The 26,460-nt window shown below is 40.7% G+C and overlaps 1 protein-coding gene across 1 annotated transcript in view; it reads right to left on the reverse strand.

Annotated features, from left to right (window-relative positions):
* The window catches only part of lamc3 (laminin, gamma 3), a 94,285-nt gene that overhangs the window by 51,117 nt on the left and 16,708 nt on the right, over nt 1-26,460 (reverse strand). Inside the window, exons 3-6 of the mRNA XM_079178626.1 lie at nt 20,745-20,875; nt 17,916-18,082; nt 3,590-3,778; nt 2,457-2,574 (exon numbers count right to left, since the gene is read on the reverse strand). Coding sequence (XP_079034752.1) covers nt 2,457-2,574; nt 3,590-3,778; nt 17,916-18,082; nt 20,745-20,875 — 605 coding nt within the window. The remainder of the gene's footprint in view (nt 1-2,456; nt 2,575-3,589; nt 3,779-17,915; nt 18,083-20,744; nt 20,876-26,460) is intronic.

The following is a 26,460-nucleotide window of genomic DNA, read 5'->3' on the forward strand; positions in this document are numbered from 1 at the left end:
ATGAAACAAATTAAAAGATTATATATTCATATTGGGCTGAATGTTATACGCTAAAAGGTGGAGGCCAATAATCGCAACCAAAGGACCAGAATTGTTTTCGATCCCTGCTAAGAGTCACCCTTTCATTTACACATCCTTTGTTTATACCAAAAGAATTATCGTAGATCGTAAAAATGAAGTTTTACTTCTCTGTTTAACAGTTCCACTGTTTTTTTGCCACAGTTAGGTGTTGAGAAATAATGTAAACACCAAACAGCCATTGATATGCAATTCAACACCGTCGCAACTTAGAATTCCCTCGGCAAAGAGAGGAGGTCAGGGAAAGCTTGGATAGACTTCTTATGAATATAAATACTGCAACATATACTTCTCATACCCGCGGCACACACATATGCACCATCATATACATTTACAAGCAGGCTCTTATGCATGCATACGCAGTAGGAGAACTCTCAGGTCAGAGAAAGTAGGAATGTGCTTTTCATCATCAAAATGTATGCAGCAGGTCAGCGCATCTTCAAGCTGCAACAAAGGACGCAAAACCCAGACTGAGTGTGTGAGTGTGCAAAGCCTCGGGGGTAAATCAGCCTCATATCTCAGGGATGAAAGCAACTCTGCCTATCTTAAAATCAATTAAACCCACTGAGCTCATCCATGTAGCACACTGAAGCAATCCAAATCAGAGCCAAGTACAAATATACAAAAAACAATACTTCAATAGACATGTTGTTCGTACTCAGGACGCTAGAGAATTGTGATCAGCCATGAATCTGACAATTACGTGATATTTTTTCCAATCAGCGATTCGTTTTGTCTCTGCAAGGAACACCAAACAGTACTTAACATTAAATAAATGAGAAAAAAACAGGAATTATAGTTTTACTGAGTTGAATCATTCACGATCTATAGATAGCTTACTAATAATAGTTGGCGACAGTAGAAAGAGTTTATGGACGTTCGGGTCAATGAAACCAGATTATTATGGGATAATGCTACATGCACAGCTATACAACACGAACCTCTCCTCACTAAAGCGTCATGCATGACACTGTTCTTTGAAGAAAAGCAGGTTTTTGAAGCCAAGTTTGTCCTCGGGGTTGGCTGCGGCTAAAATGGTTCTCTGAAGTTTCTGAAGGCGGTGAGGCTCGATCCGGTCACCATGGTAACAGGTGGAGGAGACCGCACGAGATCTTCAAACACCAGGTCTGTTCCTCCTCGTCAGGAGGGCTGGCTTACCAACCAACAGTCTCCATAGAGTAGACCAATGGTGCTTTCTTTTCTTTTTTTTCATGTGTTTCCAGTAGGCATTTTTTGAACATTGGATTGAAAAGAAAAACTATTTAATTGTCTTTAAATTACTTTATATAAGTTTTTTCCTCAAACCAATACAATACCTGTTTTGGGCAGTTGGGGGCAGCAACGGTAGCTGTAAACGCAACACTGACATATTACCTTTCTCAAGCAGATATTGAAAAGAGTTCAATATTCACACATCGTCCAGATATTTAAACATTAGCATTTATTTGGAGTCATGCTTGAGGCCACTTGATGAATGTAAGTCCAATATTTAACCTCTGTTCAGCCATATTTTTGTCTCCAGCAAACTCTTTAGGCAAGATTAAAGATTACAACTGAAACTTCTCCTCGTGTGAACAAGCGCGTATGAGAACTACGCTGGCTGGCGCAAAAACGCGAATGTCCTTTTCTAGAGCCAGTGTTTGGTTTGTCCCTTCTAGGCTGCTGTAGAAACATGGCGGTGCAACATAGCAGAGACCCCATGAAGAGGACCCGCTTTGTATACAGTTGATTCTAAAGGTATCAAAAAGATGATTCGTATTTCCAGGTATTATACACTGAAAAAAACGTACTTATTACTATTATATTCCATTTATGCCAATAGATCCTATACATCATATGACGTTTGCGTCACTAAATGCAGTATGGAACCATAAAGATGAATCAGATTGTATAAACATCAGCCCTGTCCTACTGTCTTGTCAGGTAAGACGGAAGAAATGGACATTCTTTCTAGGAAGGAGATGATATTGCAGAAATCTTGATTAAATTGAAAGAAAGAAAACTTTTATTCACAAGTTCATGTTTCCATGCGGAATATTACAGAGCTCTGCGTCGGCTTGCTTTTTACAGCGGTTGTTAGCAGTTTGATAGTGTACAAAACATCCTGGTAGTCGCTGATAAGAAGGTCCCTAATTCACAGTGGTGTCACATAGAGAAATGAGAATGCTCTTGTTTACGGCTGCTTTGTAGTTTGATCGATTCAGGTCTGGGGATATAACTGCAAAACAGGGAAGATGTATGAAACAAAGTCTGTGTCTGTTTTTGCCGGTTTTAATAACCCCTTCTCTCTATTGTCTATCATTTAGTCATCCTTTAAATGTTTGCTTTGTTTTTGTGGCTCTTGTGTGAGCACATCAGGATGTATGCGTGTTGCTCACCTGCAGCCGCCATGGCCAAGCGAGTGAAAGCCGGCCCGACATGTGTCACACTTCTCCCCTGTCACGCCGACTCGACACGCACACCTTCCTTCTACATCACACTGCAAACTCACTGAACCTGGGGGGGGGGGGGGGGGGGGGGGACAGCATATGGATCAGCAGGCAGGAAAAAAAAGAAAAGGGAATGAAAAGGGTACACAGAGAGGACGACAAAAGGGAAACGGGGAGTATTTTCAAGAAAATGGAGGAATGTACCTCATAATCCACATGGTGAATTACATGAAATGGATCAATGTATCATTAATAATTTGCCATGACGGGGATAACTGAATACCTGTTATTGAATTGTGTTCAAAAACCCCGGGAGATGAGTTTTGCAGCTGACATACTTTAGTTAATGGAGAAAAAAGAGCAGCTGGGATATTGTGGACATGAGAAAAGGAAGCCTGATGGAGTTTTTTTATAACCTTTGATCAATATAATGGACTCCAACAACTCTTGGCAATCGTCTGACACTAGTAAATGTAGAGGAAAAGATTGCTGATGTATTTGTCCATTTCTTCATCTTGTTCTCTTTCTTTACCCGGGCGATGGTGTAATTAAGAGACCAAACATTGAATGTAATGTACCTCCACCTAAAATTAGACTGTTAAACGAGCACTGAGTCTATTCACTGATAAAGTCCAGTGAGTCAACTGGATCAATTTACAACAGCAAGGCTCGAGCACCAAAGTCATGGATTTATTTAATGGTCATTTGGGAAGCTGAGGCGAGGATAAATCTGATGGGATGTGCAAGACATGAGACGAACAAGATTGTATAAATTATGAACCAGAAAGCCTCTACTCTCAGGCTAGGTTTGACAGTTGAGTAGTCGATGGGTTAGTGTAATGTAATATTAATAATGATTTAAAAAGCATTTAGCCATAAAATCTGCTACAACTAATCCCATGAGTAGCTAAATCTTGCATACGGTTGCGTAATTGTGCCAATACAGCATTCCAATCTAACCATAATTAAATTTTCTCATGCCAGAGAAAACAAAAATAGTGAGTAATGATATTTGCATGGATTATAATAGGGGCTTTTAAGTTATTATCAAAACAATTAAGGGTTTTGTAGCCGCAGTTTACCATTGATATTGCAGTCGCATGGTAGGCAGGGCTCCTCGGCAGACGTCCTGAAGTGGTTCTCTCTGCAGCGCTCACAATGGGGCCCGTCAGTGTTGTCTCTGCAGCTCACACAGCGCCCCCCACTGCCAGTGCTCCGGTACTGCTCCATGTCAAACACACACTGGTCTGACCTCCCGCTGCAGTTACACTCTGAGAGAGAGAGAGAGAGAGAGAGAGAGAGAGAGAGAAAAAAAGAGGTCAAGCGAGGAGAGAACGAGGAACGAGCAATCACGGGGGAAGAAGTGGGCAAAATAGACGGATCCAGAAATAGACGGGAGGAAAGAGACAAAGATATGCGTGTGAGAGATTATGCGTTCTGGGATTGGATCATAATTTAGAGGCTCGCTGCTAATCTCATTTCACACAGGCCTAATGAGGAGCCAATCGGCTGTCAGGGGGCACTTAGATAACAGTAATTCATGTTTATACAAGAGCAAATTACTCAGCTGATAACACACCATCACAGCTCTCATACCCCTCACATCAAATCCCTCCTTAGTTCACCCGTTACCCTGAGGGGGTATTTAGGTGAAATTGCCCATTTTATTATGAATCAAGCTCTCTGTTGTGCCTGCAATAACCATGTGAGTATTCCTCCCTGTTCATAAGGAGTCTTAGCAGTGTTCACCTTATTTTAAAAATAAAAAAAAAAAAAGATCACCAGTTGCTTTGAAACCCAACGCGTTATAAACTTTGGCTTGATGGTGAAAAATGGGTTTCATTTGGATCTCACCAATGTTACGTTCATTAAAGCGGACATCTTTTTTTTTGGGATACTTGGACACACAAGTACACAACAAGCTATAAACCCGCCGTCGGCATTTCATCACCTCACACAGTTGATATTGCAAACATGTAAACAAACAGTGAACCAACACATCCAGCAAGCAGGAGGAGACATAAGCGTTCCTTTGGGGTTGTCTTTTCATTCCACCTGTCAAAATCCAAATATTCACTCTCCCTCTAGCTTTGTCTGGTCCTTACCAACTTCTGAGGGAAATATCTCCAATGTGATTTATTATCAATAACGAGTAATAGGCTTTACAATTAGACATTTTAGTACAATTGCTAGTCCAAGGAGACTAACTCTCAGTTAACAACAGAATGACTCTTTATAATTGTGTGGTCAGCTTGTTTACTCTCTTAGGACAAAGCTATTAAATGTCTTTGTGAATTCACTGGATTCAGAGCGGTTTAGCTTGGCGCTAAGAGGTTAGCCTCGACCAAAACAGGACGAACTGTTGTTTTTTTGTCATGACTATACTTTCACACTGAATGTGAATATTACTTGGCAAAAAGGCGATGTTTTTATATACCAGATCCATCTCTTCCATTCTGACGTTACACAGTAAAAGCCACAGACAGATACGCTGTGTGACCGTTTACCAGAGGAAACTCAAATTCACTCAGACCATTTCACTAAAAGGAAGCTCAATAAAATATCTTACAGTAGCTTCGGCTACACAACAACCTACCTCAGACAGAGTGCCAGACGCTGCTCTGAGTCAACAGGATATTGGTAGTTGGTCCTCTGCCCACACAACTCAATTCGAACATTTAATAGAAAAAGTTTAGCGACTGTCCCAAATTCGCATCGCTGCATTTTTGCGTTATTTGTCATTATTTGTAGGCCTTAACTCTAAAGTTGTATAATTCACACACTGTTTCTTTTTAGCTTACAATAAAGCCACTGGTAAACCTACATGGATCATCATCTGGCTTTTCTTCAGGCTGTGCAAAATCCACATCTTCACAGCAAGGCAGAGGCTTCTATGCATGCGAAATGCTGCGTGCAGTCACCAGAGTTATGCTGTTGGTAAATATTGTTATTCAAAACTGTGAACTGGTTGTTTGTTGAAACATATTGTCTCATTTTCTATTCCTAGATGTGTCAAATACATGAGACGTATGGGTGTGGAGTTGTTTAAACGCACCTTTTGATAGAGCTGTAAGTCAAGAAACTAATTAACAAATAATTAAACATAATCACTTTTGGTGTTGAGTAAGATAATTACTTTCTCTATGGGTGAACTGTAAAGGGTAATTCATAGTTTGTCAGGTAACTTGTTGAACACTGACAGTACAGTGAATTTATCTGAGTTTTATCACTGAAAACATCTGCCGTCTGAGTCTGTGAAGAACCCCGATGAGAGCTTCCAGAATGATCCAATACGGTAAGGTCGTTGCCAAAAAACTAAAGCAACGAGCTGAAAGGTGCTAAATCACCTCGTAGAGCTCAAGGGAACTGCAGAGTCAGGTGATTATTCTCTGTTTAGGTTCTTTACTACGAGCTACACCTTTCACATTACACATGGGAATGTGAACCATTGTTAATATAAAAACAATGACTGCTGCAGCTTTAAGCATCTGTCTTGAAATTGTAGTCCCGATGGATGGAATGAAGAGATACTGTAGGAGCCAGTAGCCTTTGCACAGGCTAGGAGTGGCCTTTTGAACACAACATGCACCTCCCGACTGATGCCGAGTCCCTTGTTATCACATCTGCAATCCCTCTGCTGACAGGGCAACAGGCAAAGACAAAAACTGACACTCTGCAAAGAAAGTCGCAGCAGCATGACTCCATTCTGATTGGCTCCGGTGGTGCAACTACAGCACAAATACGACCAGCCAGCTCTACCTGTCAGCTCCCTTCCACTCTATCTTTATCGAGCCAGCTAGTGGTGCTGCCACTGCTGGTCAGGCTAGCTGATAGCCAGACGGCAGTACTGTCAACAACCTGAGCCCCTGTTGCATTTCCTTTATAACATGTATGTTGACTCTGACAACACCTCATACAATGTGATGTAATACCTGATGTGAACTGTTATACCAGATCGTTTAATACTCTCAGGCTATCCTCCAAAAAGTTCACAATTATCTCAAAATGATGTTTTACTCGCTTAACAACAATCAACAGGTTATGTCAAAAGTTACTTCATGTGTGAACCGAAGCAAGGAAAATGACTTTGTTTAATTATGGTCCTTGATCCTGAAATGAGCTTCAGAGCAAACTAAACATCTGGCTTCATTTTGGATCATTCACAATTGTGTATTTTTAATAGAATAATGTACATTAACAGCCTTTGATGTTAATGCAATTTTGACCATGTCAACCTCTTATCTTGAATGAAGAAACATTAAACCATTACGCACATAATATGCATCGTAAAATGCATGTCTTCTATCTAGGTAAAGGAGTGAACAATGAATGCATGTTTAAAGGTGGTGCATGTGGGATGAAGATTGCTACAAGCAGTGCACACACACACACACACACACACACACACACACACACACACACACACACACACACACACACACACACACACACACACACAGTGCGGCAGAGGGAAACTGGGACACGGCAAATCACTTAAAGCTGTGTTTCAACAGATGCAACACAAAGACCTTTACAACCTTTCCACAGCCGTTTGTCCATCTTGACCATATTTTGGCCTGCACGCCCACAACCACCTCTTCCACATGCTTTGCTCAGCCTGTGCATCACTGCCACAGTAGGCAGACTTAGCTCCACACTCCGTGTGAATACAATAGTGCCCAAAGGACTTTTTCCTGTGATTGATGGAGCCACCTCCTTAAACAGTATGCCTTACACCTTTTTTGGTGAGAAATTGACAGGATTACAATAGAAATACTTTAGAATAAAACCCTATGGAGTATTCCTGAGGTGGCCTGCAGCTTTTTTCAGCCATACATTCTCTGTTTCTCCATTACATAGACACAGGGACAAGTGGTAGTTGCATTTTTGCTGAGGTGAACAAGTAGAGAAACTGAACTGTGACTTTCTCACATAGCTTTACACAAAGTCTGGTATGCTTTAAGGTTTAAGGTTGATATGTACGCTTGTGTTAAAAGGAAATATTTGCAAACTTGCAAATGTACACTTGCAAATGTATTCTACCCATTCAGCACACAGATTTGGAAAGTCTATTTATTTAGGCTGCATGCGCAGTTTTGTGTGGTTAATGGCCTTGCTGAGCTTGACAAGTTATTGCACTCTGTTGTACGTGGGTTCACAAACTGTAAAAGGGTCTTTATTCTTCCCATATGCAAAGGTGACACTTCCTCCCTTTTGAATATTGTTACCGCAGGACGTAACGCAGACAAAGATTACGTTTCCTCAGTATAGGCTACCTGGCAAAAGAAATTTGGAGTATTTGTAATGCAATTTCCAAGAGGAAGGTTTGGTGTTAATGTTGACAACCTGTGAAAGCAGTCTGGTATAAATGGTCACAAAGTCATTGCCCTGTATCACACAGGTGGTTTGTTGGGCAGCAGGAAACCAAAAGCTAAGAATCCTTCACTTTTCAAATCACCCTTTTCTACAGATTCTGTACAACTTCACTTTTTAAGTGCAGCCACCACAAAAAAACCTTCCTGTGTGAAAAAAGGGACGGTCCCACCTTTCTTGACAGGCCGGTACGGCAGCACTTCCTAAGGCTTTTAAGGACTCTTTCATTTACATATCAAGCTCAGATAGATGTGGACATTGCCCTAATATTGCTCTTTGGGGCTTTGTCTCGTGGAGATTAGCCTGGACACATAGTGAAAGCCATGTTCCTTCTATATCACCTTGTACCTTTAACAGCACACATTCTCTTACAGCCCAGAATAAACTGTTACTCCAGTGTGGTATAGCACTATGTTAAATCAGGTCACAGAGATAGAATGATGGAATATCAAGGTTGATTTCAAACGTGTCAGTGGTAGCATCATGAAATAATAAGTGGAACCCAGGTCATGTTTGACACCAATCTATGAATGTTTCATTTTGTTATTGGCGAAAGCAAAAAGGCTGGAATGATAGAAGTTAAGTGGTTGATGAAACACGTAATGTCAGTGACAAACAAGCTGCACTACCCTTTCATGATTGGATTATGAAATTTAGCAATGTGCATCAGCCGTCTTTCAGCAGCAAGGCATGGTTTATGGAGCCTAAAGGAGTTTGCCACCTCACATCACCTGCATGAGAAGTGATGCAATTCACCATCTCATTGTCTTCTCCCCTTTTATATGAATACGTTCTTAGTGTTGGAGCAGAATGTATTGCATAGAGGAACCACGGCCCCTGCAGGCACAATCATTTCTCATTTTTACATCTAATTTGCTGGACGAATGAGATGTCGGACTAGCCAAGAGAGCAGGACACCGGCAGTGATAAGAAAGCGGTCTATGAGGGATCATGCTGCATAGATATCTGTGCGACCTTTAGTGTACTGTTACAGACAAATGACACCTCTACCTGACCCACACACTATTGCGCCTGTTACCTTTGTGCGTGGGTTAAGATTATGACTTTTTTAATCTTACAAAAAAAGCAGCACATGCCATCAAAATCAGCCCAGTTGTCCATCGACATTGTTTACCACACCAGATAAGTGCTCAAGTCTCTTAACTGTAACATCCTCATCATTTGGTGGTGTCTGCAGTGATACATACATTAGGCCATTAAATGTTTTAATCTTTAATGTTACTTTAGTTTTGTTAAAGCAAAGAGTCTTTCATATTGTTTATATTGTTGTCATTTTAGTGTGGCTGACGCCCTTTATCGTAGGAGCAGTTTGAATTTGTTTTGCGTTGTTGATGGGAGTTAGAAAGGATTGATACCAGTCTCTTTAGCTTAGCATGAAAGACAGAGCTAGCCTAGGTTGGTGGTATTGCTGTTGAATGGGTGTTGCTGCTACACCTCTGGCTCTTCTATGCATATTGCAACGGTTTGCTCTATGATGATGTTGTTCATCTCATGAATGTTTAGTTTGATCTGCGTTTACAGTTTCCGTGTGCCGAGTCTATTTTTATCATCTTGAAGGGCTGATAAAATATTGATTAAATCCTGTATTGTCACCATCTCATGAGTTTTACCGTCTTAAGGTAACACAGTCGGCACATTTCAAGTATTCATACATGCGTACATTACTAATATAATATGCAGAATGAGAGGGGGCTCCTCTGCTCTTGTGCAGCAGGCCAACAGCATGGATTTCATGCTTCCTTTACTTGCATGAGGGGCTCCTGTGCTTGAAGCTGGTGATTGTCTGGGACACACACACACAGGTAGATTACATCATCACTGCTATAGCTGCTGTTTTCCCACAAAGTCACCTCTAAAACAGCCTTTTACTGATTTCCAGCAAGTTACATTATTTAGAAATTCAGTGTATATAGTCATCCAAGTTATCATGACATTTCGGCAATTCGTTTTCTACCTACCCACTGTTAGATTGTTTGTAAATGAGTACAGCATTGCGCAGAAGCGCTGGGAGTTCAATAGAAGATCATGTCATTTTTTTGTACTGTCCTAAATTACTAGCTAGATTATGAGTTCACGACACAAACACAAAAGCTTAAAGAATCATACAAGAGGAGATTAAACCAGATTTAAAGCTTTTAAATCTTGTATTTATTATATATGTCACAGTCGGAATACTACCAGGAAGCTTAGATGATAAGAATCTGCAGTATTATGAGTTCACATTTGATATTCCCAAAGAAATATCACAGTCTCTCAGCTACACCTGCAGCCTTCAACCTTAAATCTGTGGCAAGAGAAGATTTAAAGTGTCTTCGTACCGGAGCAGCCTCCGGCTAAGCCGATGACAACGTCAAGCACACAACGGAAATCATGAAGACCCGATGCAACCTGGGCTATAAATGGTTTCAGTCCCATAGGGGGAGAATCTTGATGATAATGACATCACATTTCACCCCCCGATACACACAACATAAACACACACACACACAACCAACCCTTTGCATATTTCTCCACACCTATTTTAAGACCACAAAGCAAACAGCAAGCAAAAACAATTCAGCCGTTCAATATCCAGTTTTGATAAACAACCTCGACTGATAATAAAAGCTCTCAGACATGTTCACATAACACTAAAACACTCACATAAAAAGCCCCCCTAAAGCTTCCATTTACCACCTGCTACTACTATTCACTATTCAATAACAGTTGCAGAGATAACTGTAATAATCACACATGATTGTCACTCCCGTTCTGCTTTTTTTTTGCTCTTTGAGACACATTCTGAATCTGAAGCTATAAATGTCTTAAAACAACTTCAACAATAATGTTTGGTGACCTGGAGACAGAACAAACAGATACAGAAGAGAAATAAGAAGGACCGTACTGCATCACTGAAGCAAGTTGATATTGTGTCATAGTATGTGGGAGGAATACGCTAATTTGCCTAATTGATCAAAGCAATATACTCGCACACTCCACCAAGGGTCACCGCTGGGGTTACTTTAACAAGTTTGAATTATGGTGCTTGTTCGCTATTTCAGGCATTCTGGTTGATGTACATAATCAGGCACCTCCCACTATGATTTGATCTTGTTCTGACACGCAGAGCCTTTGAGAAATTACATGCCATTAGTAGTGGTGGTGATTCATTGGACGGGTTTGTGGAATATGATGCTTAACACATATTAAACACTGCACTGACAGAGACTAACGCACATTTAAGAAAAAGATTGCTGCGTTTGTATTTTCCAGGGTGTTTGTATGTGACAAAGAGGTTGTGTAGTTGAAGAGTTAAATGGTGAAAACATTTAAGTGAATTATTAACTGTGTGTCACTTTTTGTTTATTTTGTTAAGTTCAGGTTTTATCGCAATTATTTTCTTCTTCTTGGGTTCCATGTCTTTGTTAGCCCCAAAAGGTCATGAGTCTGTTCTAGTTTATTCTCTCTGCTCAACGGTTATTTGCTTAAAACATTGCTTTAAAGAGACACTTTTGCAAGATTTGTAGGAAATTGTCGGCTTCTATTCGCAGCGATGGCAGTCATTGTAAATAGCCAACACAATTGCACTGCACGTGTTGTGACTTACCACCACCTTTCAAAATGTGTTTTTTGTGCCGCAACAATTGGAGTCGCTGTTGCAAAGTGTTTGTGAATTAGGGGCTGCCTCTTACTTGCATATACATAACTATATCACTGTCGAAGATGTAAGAACTATGCAAATGTGCTTTACATTAGCTTTGACTTATGGTGAGAGTCTTGTAACGCTGACATTTCCACAGGGAATGCAGTTACATTAGGAAGCAAAAGGTGTCAGAAAAGGTCCATTTCTTTGTAAGAATAATACCACTGTGATCATCACTAATCTATAGAAGGTACTAGCACATACAAAGCAAGATTAGCATTAAGTAGGTAAAAGTATTAAGCTCCCAATTTGATTCTAGTCACTGATCTTCCTAAGCTGCTTCGTTATAGATGTGTGTGTGTGACACACAAAACCATCCTGGTTCTCTTTTAATCTGTATGGATTTTCCTGCATATTCCAGGACAAAACCGATTCATAACAAAACATCATGCACATCAATCCATGTGCCAACAGGTGCTACAGTAAACAATGGCGGATGGGCTATATAAACAGCAAACATAAGCAAATACATGAACAAAAACAGCACACGTATTGAAATTCAGCAAAACGAATGCATAGTCTAAAACTAAGCCCGTGCATGACTTTACTTTTCTTTCTCTTAGTTCCTGCAAAGCCAAAAATCATGTTCCCTATATTCAATTCAACCTGCTTTATATATTCTGAACCTTATCTCTTATTTCAGAAGTAGTGCAGCCGAAGCAGTCTCACGCTGCAAATGGTGCTGTTGCTGCTGCCCAAACTTGATATCAGGTATAACAAATGGCCTCAGTCCGCTCGAGCCCACAAATGTTTCACACCTTAGACCTCTCAGCCCGCATTTGTTAGTATGAAGACGTCTCTCCCATAACTAAGAAGAGAGGCGGGACCATCTTGACATTGTTTCACCTCTTGGGAGCAACAAAGGTGGACAAAATAACGACATTGTGCACAGTCTATGCGTTTTTTACAGCACAGCACAATACTCTATCTTAAAAGCAGAGAATCAATAGGAAAGAATTATTTTGTGAAAGAGAAGATGCCGAATTAGGTACATTTTGAGATAATTGTATAAAGCAATTTATTCCAAAAAACTATTTTAAATCTATGCTAAATGTTTTGTAATCCTAATTCTTGTTCCGTCGTGGTTTAGATGTTCCGTTGTTTCAAAGGCAGTTCTCCTTTCAGCCTTTCATGTTAACTGTCAAACTGTATAATGCTGTGATTGACACCTTTCCACAAGATGACACAATTGTTTAATTGATTGTAAAATAACACAGATTATGATCTCATTCTGTCAAGAAATATAAAAAGCAACTGCATTTCTACTGTTCGTAAGTGCATTATTAAATATTTAGTTCATATTTAACGTCTTGGTTTATTTAGTGTTTTTAATTTCCTTGATGCAAATTAGCCAATCAACATCATCAGCACACACAACTATGTCACAGAGAGAATGGTGTGCGGCCGCTCCGGCCTGAAAGGGACATATAAGAGGTTAGTGGGGCAAACCAAGGCAAAATGAGTTTTGTGCCAGATAGACATATGCATTTGCGCTGAGCATTCAACATTGTGTTTCCATATTCTGTGTCTCTTTTATATGGTGTGTATGTGTGTGTGTGTGTTTGTTTATTTATTAATATACCGCATTGATTAAGTTGGGCGCAGTACTCTATTTAAGACGCCATCTGCTTGGAACCAAGAGTAAGAGTAATTAAAACAAGCTTGCTGCTTAATGGAATTTCAACAAAAAACAAATACAATTTGTGAGCCACTCTCGTTTATGGTTTTTATCCCTCAGCCAATTACAATTCATCCTCAACAGCATTCAGTAAATGTGCACAGTGTGATGAGCCAAACCTGATAATACTAATAATGCAAATTCATACATAGTGAAGCTCTCAAGGAGGAGGGGGGGGGGGGGGGCAAACATATGTGCAAATATCTACTGAAAACGAGAACTGAAGAAGCTGATTTGAATACACACACACACACACATCTTCCAAGATGCCAAAATGCAAATTCAATGAATTCAATGCAATTAAAAAATTATTTTATCGCCATGTCTTTATGCTTGAAAAGTGATAACGGGAGAATCAGCCACCACAATGTGTTGAAATACTGAGTTCCTACAGTTAAGAGTGAACATTTAGGTTTACAAACGTGATATAGCTGCATGGATATGCAAACGTTACAGACATGTGAGTGCTATAAACACAACCTCAACGAATCAAACTGAATCATTTTAGAGCTAGAATGAGTGGGTGAGGGGGCCCTTTCTTCGTGTTAGGCCCTCCCCCTAATATATGAAAGGGATTCGGGAGCTGAGGGGAGACAGAATGCCCTTTTTTGGGATTCCATCTCTGTTCTTTTTTCCCCGGGGCAAAATACTTTTGTTTGTTGATATATAATCCAGTTTGCGGTTAAAAAATGCTCCAGTGTAGAAATGAGGGGATGCAGTGAAATCAATCACATCAAGTGTAATGATACACTATCAAAGATTTAAGCTGATGTCTTTAGATGTTAAGGGTTTGGGTAATCCATTTAAAAAGCCAACATAATGACAAAAGAGAAGATGCATAATACTTTTCTTCAAGAAACCCATTTACCACAACAAGAGCATGAGAAACTGAAAAGATTTGGGTCTAAAACTATATATTACACCTCACGTACACTCAGCCATAAAAGAGGGGAAGTAATGTGGATATCGAACTCAGTAAAATTTTAAAACTATAAGGAACTGAGAGAAAAAGAATGGAGATGTATCGTAGTGAAGAGCAAAGTGGAAAATAATGTTATGATGCTAGTAAATATGCTAGTAACTATAATGCCAGACTTTATTCCAAAATAGACTACTTTTAAGGCAGAAAGAAGACTGTTGTAGGCAAACAGACTGAAGAATTGGCCTATAGCTTATAATGAAATATCCCTTACAATACCACCAACAATTCAAATGGACAGTATACATCCTGGCGAATAAATACACGACTGTAAAAACTGTGACGTTAAAATGGAAATAGAAAGACTTCTTCAGGAAAATGACAATGGTGAGGTAGATCCATCCATTGGTTAATAAGACTACACACATTAAGCAGTCCAGAATGAGAACATACATGCTACATACTCGATTCATAAACAAATAGATAGATGGATGAGATATTGGGTCCAAAGTTACAGAAAAATGCAAGATTCGTAAAACAGGCTTACTACGAGCTGGGCCCTAAATCCACCAAATGACTTGCTGAAGGCTACGCAAACAACAGGCTTACAACTCACAAAATGAAGGACCCCTTTTACACACAAATTGAAGAGTGGCCAGAAGATATAGCATATATATTCCCGTGGTATTATAAAGAATTGTATACACAAACCTCTACAGAAGATGGGGAATAAATGAGGATTTTTTTGATACAAAATAGAACAATCAGAGCAGAAATATCACGGGGGAGATAGAGAAGGCTGCCGGCAGGTTAAAGACAAACAAGGCTCCGAGCAGCACGGGTTTCCTTTGGAGTGGTACAAAACATTTCAGAATGAGCTGAAAAGAACTTCATGAAAGAAGGCAAGACTGCCCCGTCATCAAAGAATACGAAGACAAGGAGAACTGTAATAATTACAGACCATAATCAATTCTACTTATAGGCGATTCAAACGTTCATGCCAGATTGAATTGATGAAGACCAGACTGGGTTAATAACAGGCCAACAAACACACAGGACCGTACTACAATAATTCTACATGTGACACATAGGATTCAGTCTTGCCCAAGGACGCATTGACATGGACTAGCGGAGCCAGAGATCGAACCGCCGATCCTCCGATTGAAGGACGACCTGCCCGAAGTAAAGGTGAATGGCTCCATAACTTAGACATTTGTGTTAGCAAGAGGAAGGAGACAGGGCTGTTGTCTCAGTCCTACCCTGTTTGCTCTCCATATTGAACCATTTACCCAAGAGATCCATCAAGACTTGGAACTGAGCTACTGGGGACAGGGGACACGGCATTGTCCTTTTCATGGACGCCAATGCCTTGTTTCCAAGGATGATGGGGATCTTGAGAAATGTAATTTATTTGCAGGATACACATTGAATATTTTAAAAAACTAAAACTCTTCTATTCAATTATGCATACTCTGAAAGAGAGGTTTAATATTAAATGTGATTGAAAATCAATCGAATACCTAGGGGTGTATAAAACAGAACAATTATCAATGTTGTATGGGCCCAATTATAATCACATCAAGCGAAACATAAGAGAGGATATAGAAAGATGGTCCACATGGATTTTAACTGTCAGATCAGTGCAGTGAATATGAATATGAATATTTTGCCAAGGGTATTGTATTCATGTCAATCCCTGTCAATACCACTAAAGCATTGCACAGAATGGGATTAATTACTACCTGGATTCATTTGGGGAGGGAAGAAAGCCAGAGTCTGATACACAACACTCCAGTTGCCAAAGGATAATGATTTTAAGATATATTTCTATGCAGCCTATGGAGGACCACTAATTGGTGTGTATAACTTTACAGTTAGATCAGACTAAGACATATATCCCTCTCTACCTCATCCAAACAATCTTGGGGGAAAAAGCGCTCCTTGGACCTATTATGAGGATGATCCATCCAATTACAATATTCAAATTAGAAATCTGGTTCACTCAGAGATCTTGAAAAAGGACAAAAAGAAGGTAGATGTATAATTCAACATTTAAGGAGTGGATGAAAAAAAGGAATGACTGCATTTTACTGTTATTGATGAATAAGTTTGAAGAATCAATTTGCACTTCCAAACCATGACTTGATTAGATATCTTTGAGGGCCAGAAGAAAAGAATCCAGAGGTAGAAGTGATGGTCAATGCGTATCATCGAAAAACATAAAGGATTCTTTCTTAACTTTATAGTTAAATAGAATGTCAGGCTGAAACAACATGTAATGTAAAACCTATGTGGTAAAAGGATTGAACATCACCTTTTCAGAAGAAGACTGGCATCATACGTGTGTGTCACTACAGACCACAAAATCACATGAATTTAATTGAAAAAATCGTATTCGTCTAACTTAATTACAAAAAACATAAAAAGCAAACAACTTCTAATGCAACAAACAGGCTGGAGGAAATGTGTCCATCCAGATGCAAATCGTGCACATACCTCTGGGGGTCTCTCAAAAGTAGAGCCATTCTGGGATAGAGTGAATTCAGAGTTGAATGAGGTATTAAGATATATAATCTTCAAGAAGTGTTCCATTTCATACCGGGGCAATATAGCTAAAGTGGTGCTGAAAGAAGATAACGACTTGGTCAAAAATCCTACTCACAGCTGGCAGAAAGGCCATTACAAGAAACAGACACAGACAGTGGTTAGTTATGGTACAAGACATATTTGAGATGGGAAAAAAAATCACTTATTCTAAGAATAAAAGACGATGAGTTCAACATGAAATTGGAAAACTAGATTAGGTTAAAAAATAAAGACCTCGGCGCTGTGTGATTTTATTGACGATAATGTCATTGTATAAAAGTTATACTCCTCTTTGCAGTTATAAGTTTCAATGTTATATTTTTTTATTTTAATTCTGTATTTATAAGGCAATAAAGACAAAGGCCTGAGTCAACGAGAGCCAACAGGAAGTCCATTCAATCATATGGGTCTCCTCCTTCTTTTTCCTTTTTTGCTCCAAACTGTGTGCCAATGGAATTGGTGATTTATCAACTGATTGATACTTGTAATACAGATCTGTCTATACATGCTTTGTTGGTGAAAAGTTCTATCGCATGTATAGCTACTACTGGTAGAATGCTAGCTGTGTAACGTATCGTCTGCATCTATAGTGGTTGATACGTCTTGTGTGTTTCTATCCATCTGTAAAGAGATGCATTTCCTCCCGGTGAACACTTGGGGCCGGACTCCGTCTACTTTACGGCAGTGATTCACAAACTTTTTTTCCTGGGGAGCCACTCTCTAAAATGAAAAACCATCGAGACCCAACTTTACAAAAGGCCTAATCTATAAATAGTGAGAAGAGCGAAATTTGTGTGCGAATGAATGTTCCTAACCATTTTTACTGCCATCTCCGCATCACGTTACATTATCTTGAATAGGTAAACCAGCCATTTCCAAGAGATATACATACTGTATACACATGTTAAATACTTAATAAATGAGACCAAAGGTGTAGACAAATACTTACATGCTATATGAAGCTAGGTTCAGCATAATTCATTCCATTCAATTTACAGCATAGTAAGAATCAATGAATTTCAATATCTATAAATACTTAAGGGCAATACTGATTGTCAGTATCTGCTCGCTCAACCAGCAAATGCTGAATCTGCCCGACAGGTTTCCCCCGGTGGGTTTGTGACAGAGGGCCAGGAGCAGGCTACTCACTCAAACACTCGTTGGCGGAGTCCCCAGTGGCCCTGGCCCAGGGCCGGTCCTGGTAAAAGGGGTGACATCTCTGGCAGTCGTCTCCCACCGTGTGATGTTGGCAGGAACACACCAGGCCCTGATGTTCCAACTCAGCGCACTCGCTGGCGTGACCGTTACACTTACATCTGAGGGAAACACAGGCACATAGCTATGTTAGGGAGGTAAGAACTTCTTTTCCTATACCCTTTCTCTCTCTCTCTCTCTCTCTTTGCTTCTCCTCACTGACTCAAGTGTAGACAGACTAATGCACACAGTGAATGGTGTTGAAGGTAGAGGAGATGGCAAAGTGAGAAGGTATTTCCACCTTAAGGAGTTGTCACTTCCTATTATCTATAACGGGCATAAACAGGGCTCGAGATGAGGTGGGGTTTTCATTTCCCTTTAGCAACTGAACTATTCAACTGCGCACTCTGTGGTAATGCGCTCAGTCTGTCCAACAGTAGAAGACACAGCATCGAGCATGTGAGCGGAAGGGTGTGTGTTTGTCTTAATCGTGTACCGACAAGCATGCCTATATTTGCTTTCTATATTTTTTGTGCACACAGCATCTTTAAACTCGTGGATGTTGAGTTTTTTTCCAAAAATAGATGAGTAAATAATCTTGGGATACAGGATTTATTAAGCATTTTTTTCACTAACAAGCTAATTTCTTTTCTCGCTGAATGTAGAAAGCCTATAATTTCCTCTGCAGCACGGTGGCAGCTACGCCCTCCTGTGTGTAATATTTCCTGGCAGCGTCGTCGGGTTTTGTCAAGTGGCTGCGATAGGGGACGGGGACTTGTCGCTGAGTGGCAGGCTCTGTCAAATTTAGCCAGCTGTCCCGGATCCAGACGCTTGCTTGCCTGAGGCTCAGACCCAGTTATTGCTGTTGTCGCTGAGACGACAGACAACAACCCTAGTAACTCCAAAGTGCTTCCAATCCACATATCAGATCTTTCTGCTGGAGTAGACGTGAGCTGCTCGGTGATAATTCAAACTGAATATAAAGTGAGGGAGGTGACCTGAGCTGTACAGTCGGCGTATGTGCTGTTCCAAAAACAACATGTTGAGTTATCGTGTTTTACCCGAGTGACAAGTAAACGAAAACCATTTTTCCCGTGAGGATTGTTGCCACCACAATTCTAGCACAGTTATTTTTGTAGCAGTCGAACTTGGGTTATGGTTGCATTGACATTCTGTACAAATCATGAGGAGTCTTTCAAAGCATCTGTGAGTAGGACGGGCCGACTTGGCGTGGTGTAGCGCTGAGGTGTGAAGGCATGTGTACTCACAGAGAAAGGACAAGGCTAACATGTTGTCATGTGGGGTCTCTCCCTCAGGTGTTGCGGCATTGGTGGGTAATTTGTCCTGTCCCTGCAGTGATCCTAAGTGTTTATGACATGTGTCGGATTGCATTTATATTCTGTCTGAAGGCTTCATCTCAACTACTTAATCGTCTACTTCCATCTAAAGCTCCAAAGTGCAGCCTGGTCCTTGGCACCACGTCCTCTCTCATTACTTTGAGTAATAAAGCAAAAGAAATGGAAGCAGGACGGACGACTATCTTGGTTTTGTTCTCATCTAATGGCAGCTTGACAGACAGCAAGCTGTCTTTTTTTAATCAGTTTTGCAAACCGCTTTCCAGGAGACGGTGCTGATTGCTTGCCATGCTTTCGACACATACAGTATCCATGTGGTACAAAACCCAAAACCCCTGTCCCCTAAAAGTGATATTCATACAAATACAGCACGTATCTAAATATGTTTTGAACAAAAAGATAACACTGCCGGGATAATATTATCTCTAAAGAGGAAAAGGAAATCTGCAAACTGTTCACTGAAAATGCAACATGTTCATACTGAAAGTAGGGCTGCTCAAATATGCCAAAAATCATCATACCGATTATTCTGGTCAATTCTGAAATAATGATTATTTATCATGATTAACTACTTTGGATGACTTTGGAAATTTGGCATTTAGCAAATATTTTGTACATTTAAAGTAAAATGCATCAATTTTGTGCACTTGGAGAGAAATATGAAGAGGCTAGATCCTTGAAGAATGTGTTATTGTAAAGAATGTATCAAAAACCCAAAGGTTGTATTTATTCCACCACAGAATGAATAGGCCCCGGTGAGGGTCGGCCACCTGAAAGAGCACGGCTATAATAAAAAGAGGCGCGCTGGATTAATAACACGAGACATCATGGTTGGAAGTCAAAATCCTAGTTGAAAATAAAATGGTATTAATCGCCTTACCCTCTCTGATTGTATTGGTTAAATAGTGAAAAAGTCAAAGCCAACTTGAAACACCAGATGGGACATGCTGGATTTTTCAATATTTAACCAAATCCATAATCATTCCGACACTTAACTACTTTCTTCACGAGCTTAATATGTGAGATGTAGGACATAAACCCTTCATGCATGCTCTGGCCTTAAAATCTGCGCTTTGTGCGCCTAACCACCCACCCCTACCTCCTCAGGCAGCAGTCGCGTTTCCTCCAAATCACATTTGGCAGAGTCAATTAGTATGATATAAATGTGTTTTGTAACACTATCTCGTGTGAGATAGCTGGAAGCAGGCAATTGAAAATGATTTAAGCAAAAAAAGAAATATATATAACAAAACACCGTGGCACAAAAAAATAAGTTTTTGTGTTTTTATTAGTTTTTTGGCTCAACCAGAGTTTCATGGGACCATGCTCAAGGTAAAATACTAAAGTGACACATTTTTTTACATTTCAGAAAGAGTGTCGGCTGTGCAGGGTTATTATCCTGGATGGCACATTTTCTGGTGTCTCTTACCTGCCACCCACAGAGAAATCAGAGATGGCATAGAAGTATGATCGCAGCACTTTGGCATCCTTAAAGAACTCGTCTCCAAAGGTGTTAAGCCTGTCCAAAGAGATGAGTAGGTCAGTGGCTGTCACCCATTCCTGGAAAAGAAAAAAGGTAGGGAAGAAGAAAAGGACCAAAAAGGTGAGAGTAATGTTAGAAAACACCATTTGATGTCATCCACTTGAGTCAGTGTGTTGGCTGCTGCCACTCTTGGAGGCACAAGGAAGCAGACAGGATGTAAGAGGAAAACACCAACTGGGCTTTAGTTGAGAAAGGCAAGAGGTGCGAGGATGTGTCATCCAGCAAAAGTGGACAGAGCAAAGAAAAGAAGAAATGAATTGGAGATTTGGTGGATAAAGGAAAGGAGACAGGGGTGATGGCGTAGCAGCAGGGGAGAGAGCAGATGTAATGGGGAGATAATGAGTTTGGTGTAGGAAATTAAGTTAAAGTCAGAAAGAGGGGCAAAGAAAGAAGGGGATTAATGGAGACAAAAGACAAAATATGAAACAGAAAGAAAAAAGTGAGAAAAGAGACAACACCGCAGCACTGCTTCAGTATAATGGATGGCACATGGTAAAGCTCCCTTTCCTGATATGATTTAAGCTCCTATGTTTGAGCTCACTGCAAATGTAAAGACAGGATGAAGCAAGAGTGGGAGAAGAAAGTGGAGAGGGATAACACAAACAGAGAAAACGCGAACGGGAAGTGCAATAGTGGGGTGCAAGATGAAAGTGAGGCCAGGTAAAGGGAGAACAAATTACATGAGGAATCTCTTACTCCAGAACAGAACCAACTTTAAAACAAATAGCTGAAGAGAAACTTTCTGTCTGTTTCTTGGCTGGTTTGGGACTCCGTGGCAGTTCTGAAAAAGTCTATAAGTACGTTTTGAAGCTTTTCCCAGAGGTGTCTTTGAAGTGTGGCAATGGGAGATTGGAACGGATGGGCCTCAGACTTAAAAACATGTGTGGTGAGTTCATCCATTCATGTTTTTCTCAGACACTACAGCTTGGCTTTGTAGTGCTAAAGCCCATCAGATAGCACTGGGGTTTAAGCCTTTTAATTAAAAGTACAAATTCTGTATACCTTATATCATTTGGTAAAGTGTACTGCACAATATAAAGTATATCCTACCATAGCTTTACCATGCTAGCAGCAGGGCCCTTGGGGAATATGTACAGACATTCATGTTCTCCAGAGGATGAATCCTAATCACGTCGGTGATCCACAGACATTTTAACTGGCGCCGCCATCAGGTCAACAGTGGACAGTGCACATGCCCAGATGTCTCCTCTCCTCATTCCTCTGTGTGTGCGAGTGTAAGACGTACCCTCTCCTCGTGAACGGCCGTGTTTTGAGGCTGGTGTCTCCGCGCACTGCGCACCTTCTCTCCGGCAGTGCCCGGGTGCAAGCCTGTGCGTAATGCAGCCTCTGGAGGTTGCATCGGCAGCGAGGGCTTGCGTAATTCTGCAGTATTGTTGTTTGTATTGTTATTTGTCATTAAGTAAAGATGGTGAACGTAGTGAACATTATGCATAATTAACTTCAGCACGTTATCATTGTAATGTTATCATTTAGCTTAAAGCACCACTGTGCCTAAGTGCAGCCTGACAAAGCTATTAGCGTGGCTGTTGACTATTAGTCTTGTTTTAGACTGACTATCTATGTATGTTTTGCAAATGTTACTGCATTTGATAGCAAATAACCATTCTGACAACTGATAGTGCATTTAGGGATACTCCAACATTGCAATAACAGAACATGGCTCTTTTGGCAGCCTACTCTGATCTTGGGTCTTTTGTTGGAGTCAACTGTCCCTGCTGACAACTATCATTATGAAATAATTGGCAGGAGTCAACTTACGTATTATTGATCTCAAGCAAGTTTCAAATGTCTGCAGGTTGTTCATACTATAGAGAAGATAACATTAGCAGTATCTCTCTGGTGGTTAAAGTCAATGTAAAAGCACAAAGTTTACAGGATTGTGTTTAATAGACTAAACAGCACTAGAATAGCTGGTTTGCTCATTAGGATGCAATGCCCCTGCAGAACCTATAAAGTCCATAATAAGCATTGAGATAATGTAACACCATTTGGATTCGTTAGCTTCATGGCCGTTACCATTTAAAGCAAAGCAATACTCTCTGTTTAGCAAGTGAAGAAAGGGGCTTGATTGGTTAGTAGTAAGAAATTGAACAAAGGTGACACTACTGCCCTCTGAGGCTCTCTTTACAGCTACCTAACATGATCTCTCTCAGCTTAAAATAGCAATGCAGTAAAAGTTAACAACCAAGTTCTCTGTAAAAGAGCTGCTTTTCAGGGGCTTTCTTCTTCTGTCAGCATGACTACGGTCCTCCTGTTTCAAAGTAAAGGGTCTTGGGATTCAGACCGCCTGCTGGGTCTGTGCCTGCAGTCCTGAGAGCTGTACTGCTGGGGCATCAAGAGGTCATAACCCCTTACTGGAGCATCTGGTGTGAATATGCCACACATGTATTCCTGATTGGTTTAAACCTTGCATGAATGGCGTCAGCATTGTCAGTAAAAAGTCGACTTTCCAGTGGCAGAGCATATACAAATCTCTAATTAACAGGTCATTTGAAAGCAAGAGGACATTCTTTTTATTTTTATTTTAACTAGGCCAGCTGGTGGCTTCCTTTCAGCAAAATACTGAGTGTTCTGCAGTCGTAAGTCATCCCACCTTTAGTGTCATTACCTGAAATGCCCTCTCGCTTTCCCCTAAACCTTGTGTCATTTTTCCTCTCTCTCCCTCTCACAGCCTTATCTCTGCACTCTTCCGCTAGCTGGAGTGCACTTCAGGATTTCCAGACGGTTCTGTGCCTTAGCAGCCTATTGAGGGCTATGGAGCTGTTATTTTGTCGTAAGCGTAACTACAGTGTTGCAGAGAATTGAGTGCCGTTGGCTGGCGTTTCTATTGTTCCCGGCCCTTGCTTATCGACTTTGCCCCTGCTTGACATGGCTCCACTGGCTAATGGGGTTTGGAAGACACTGAATGACCCCGATGCACTGCAGTTGCCGGGGAAAACAGATGCTAATTCTTTATTTTGTTTTACATTACCTGGACATTACATGGTTTTCTTCCATGGTTTATGAGAGGTGAGCTGTGGGGTTTGGGATGGGAAACGTATCTGCAAGGCAAGACTTTTAGGTGAAGTGAGGGGCAGTTATGCCGATAAAATGGAGAGGCAATAGAAGTGGTTTAACTTTCCAATAGAAACAAGGGGTCAGAACAAGAGAATCCTGTGCGAGAATCCTGTTTCTCACCCTGTGCGATATGCTCATTATTTCTATCTTGTCATCTGTGCTGTACTTTTCTAGTGCCTGGTTATCTCAGAGCCTGCACTCCTGGCATAAAGTGAAATAATGTTCTCATAATGATAATACATGCCCTTTGCACAATACGTGAGGTTTTCAATAAGTGAAGGTATTGAATAAAGAAGCAACGCTGTGGAAAGTAAAATGGGGGCCAAACCTGCACAAATTAGACAAAAAGAAACCGTCTAATTTTGTAAATTACCCCTGCTGCCAAGCAAATAGTGTGTCGGTGCTCCTCTGCTATTTGCACTTATTTAAAGTAGGTAATATGCATACATTTGGCGCAAAATTGGGCCCTTTCTATGCAAATGAGCCTCATTGCAAAAGCATTCCAATTCACAAAGATCAACACTAATAGACGCACGCATTACAGTGGAATTATTAGCGTCTTCAGAGAGTTGGTGGTAACTGAAGCGCATTTAGGCTACAAGGGGCGTCCGCTCCAACTCATTTCATTTGGGATGCGGTAACAGGATGCAATGAAGGCGTCATGATAAATAAATGAATGAAGCTCCACTACATTTAATTTTTGAAAATACATGAGAGTGAACAATAAGGTTCTTGTATAAACAAATAAACAAAGTATGTCTTCCCTCTCCCTCCTTTCCAAAATCCTGGGATTATATGTTTCCCTTTCCTCTCTGTTAATGCCCTTGGGAGGATTGGATGAAATGGCACACGGGCTGCTCCTGAAAAGGCCTCTGGCTCAGGCTGACTCTCACCCCTCAAAACTGACCCACTGGCCATATGCATTTACAAATTAAGGGCTTGGGTTGTAATATCATTAGCATATTATATTTTGTGAATTCTACCTTAAAACGGCGCAGATGATGGTTGCAAATACAGCTCATGGTGCATCGGTGGCCGCAAACCATTCTTTGTGAATGGAACTCCCTTCGGATCCATCAGACATTCTCGCCCCTCATAACAAGAGGGGAGTCTGAACACTGGTACTGCATTACCATCGTGTCCCACATCCAGCTCCCACGCTTTAGAGCGCACAGAAAGGATCAAATCTCTTAAATGCATTGTTCGCATTTTATTAAAGTTCTTACTTACAGCACAATAAAAGCAAATGCTCTCCTCCATTCATCATAGAGTGCAAGACCATCATCATATGGAAGAGTTATTAGCTCTGCTTGGTAGAACTGTGCTAACTATGTGAGGAAAAGCAGACATAGTTGCAAATATCACATACTGTACTGAAAGGAAGCACTTTCTTAGGGTTAATTAGTAGTCAGTCCATTACGTATAATTTTTGCCAACCACAGCAAAAGCTTAATTAACTTTGATTCTCACTCCCTTGGAATTTGGGCCCACAATGCTACAATGATGCTGACTTAGGGATAGGCTGAGGCGTTCATTCAGTGGCAATGAGCCAGTCCTTGGCTAAAGACAATAACGCTCTAATGATCAAACTAGCAGGTGCACACACACATAGACATGCACCAGGCAGCACACAGCTCATTTTTGGATGATATCAAACACCGTTTTTCTGCTCGGGGGATCATAACCTTCACCCTCACCTCGAAAATATCTCTTGTCTCTTGTCCCGTCTGTCTCTACCTTTTCCCCCCAACACGTCTGTCTCCTTCCCTTCTCCCTCCTCACCTCTGTCTTCTTCAGTCGGTTTCCTTGAACTGGGAAACCTCTGGCTGCAGGCACTGGCGGAAAAGAGAGCAGTGTCCCTCATTCTCAAGTTAATAACTTTTTAATTTAATTGCTTATGTTCACTGTGGCCTCAATATGTACTTTTTCCCCTTTTACTCATTGGCATTCAACGCTGGAGCTCCAATTTTCCACACAGCTTTCTAGAGAGAGAGAGAGAGAGAGAGAGAGAGAGAGAGAGAGAGAGAGAGGTGGGGAGAGGGGGGGTGGTTGTTGGACTGGTGGCAGAACAGACAGACAAACCGTTTTAATGGATGACTGAACAAATTAAATTAGAATTCAAAAAGCAGCTTTCATCTTCTGCGTTATTATTGAAAAAAGAGAGCTTTACAAACTTGACAACAGAGCCCACTTTGAAGTAAGCCATTACTTTAAAAAAAAAACCCATCTAAATGCCGTGTTACAAGGTGAGTGTTGTTTATTCCAAATTCAAATCATTTGGCAACGCAAACACGACACGTTAAAGGACTGGTATAACACAGAGCACTGTTCAGGTGACATATACATGAGACAAAAACACCTGTGCATTCAAGTGTCACATGATGTTTTTGTTTTTCAATGTAACTTTGCTTTTGACCTCTCAAAGTGACAAGGAGATATATTTTAACAGCAGCTGATGAAGCGTGTGAAGTCTCTATATTGAAACTACGCGCTCTTCAGACTGAGCCACAAGCGTTAAATCTGC

Source organism: Pholis gunnellus, assembly GCF_910591455.1.
Source record: "Pholis gunnellus genome assembly, chromosome: 18".
Lineage (NCBI taxonomy): Eukaryota > Metazoa > Chordata > Actinopteri > Perciformes > Pholidae > Pholis > Pholis gunnellus.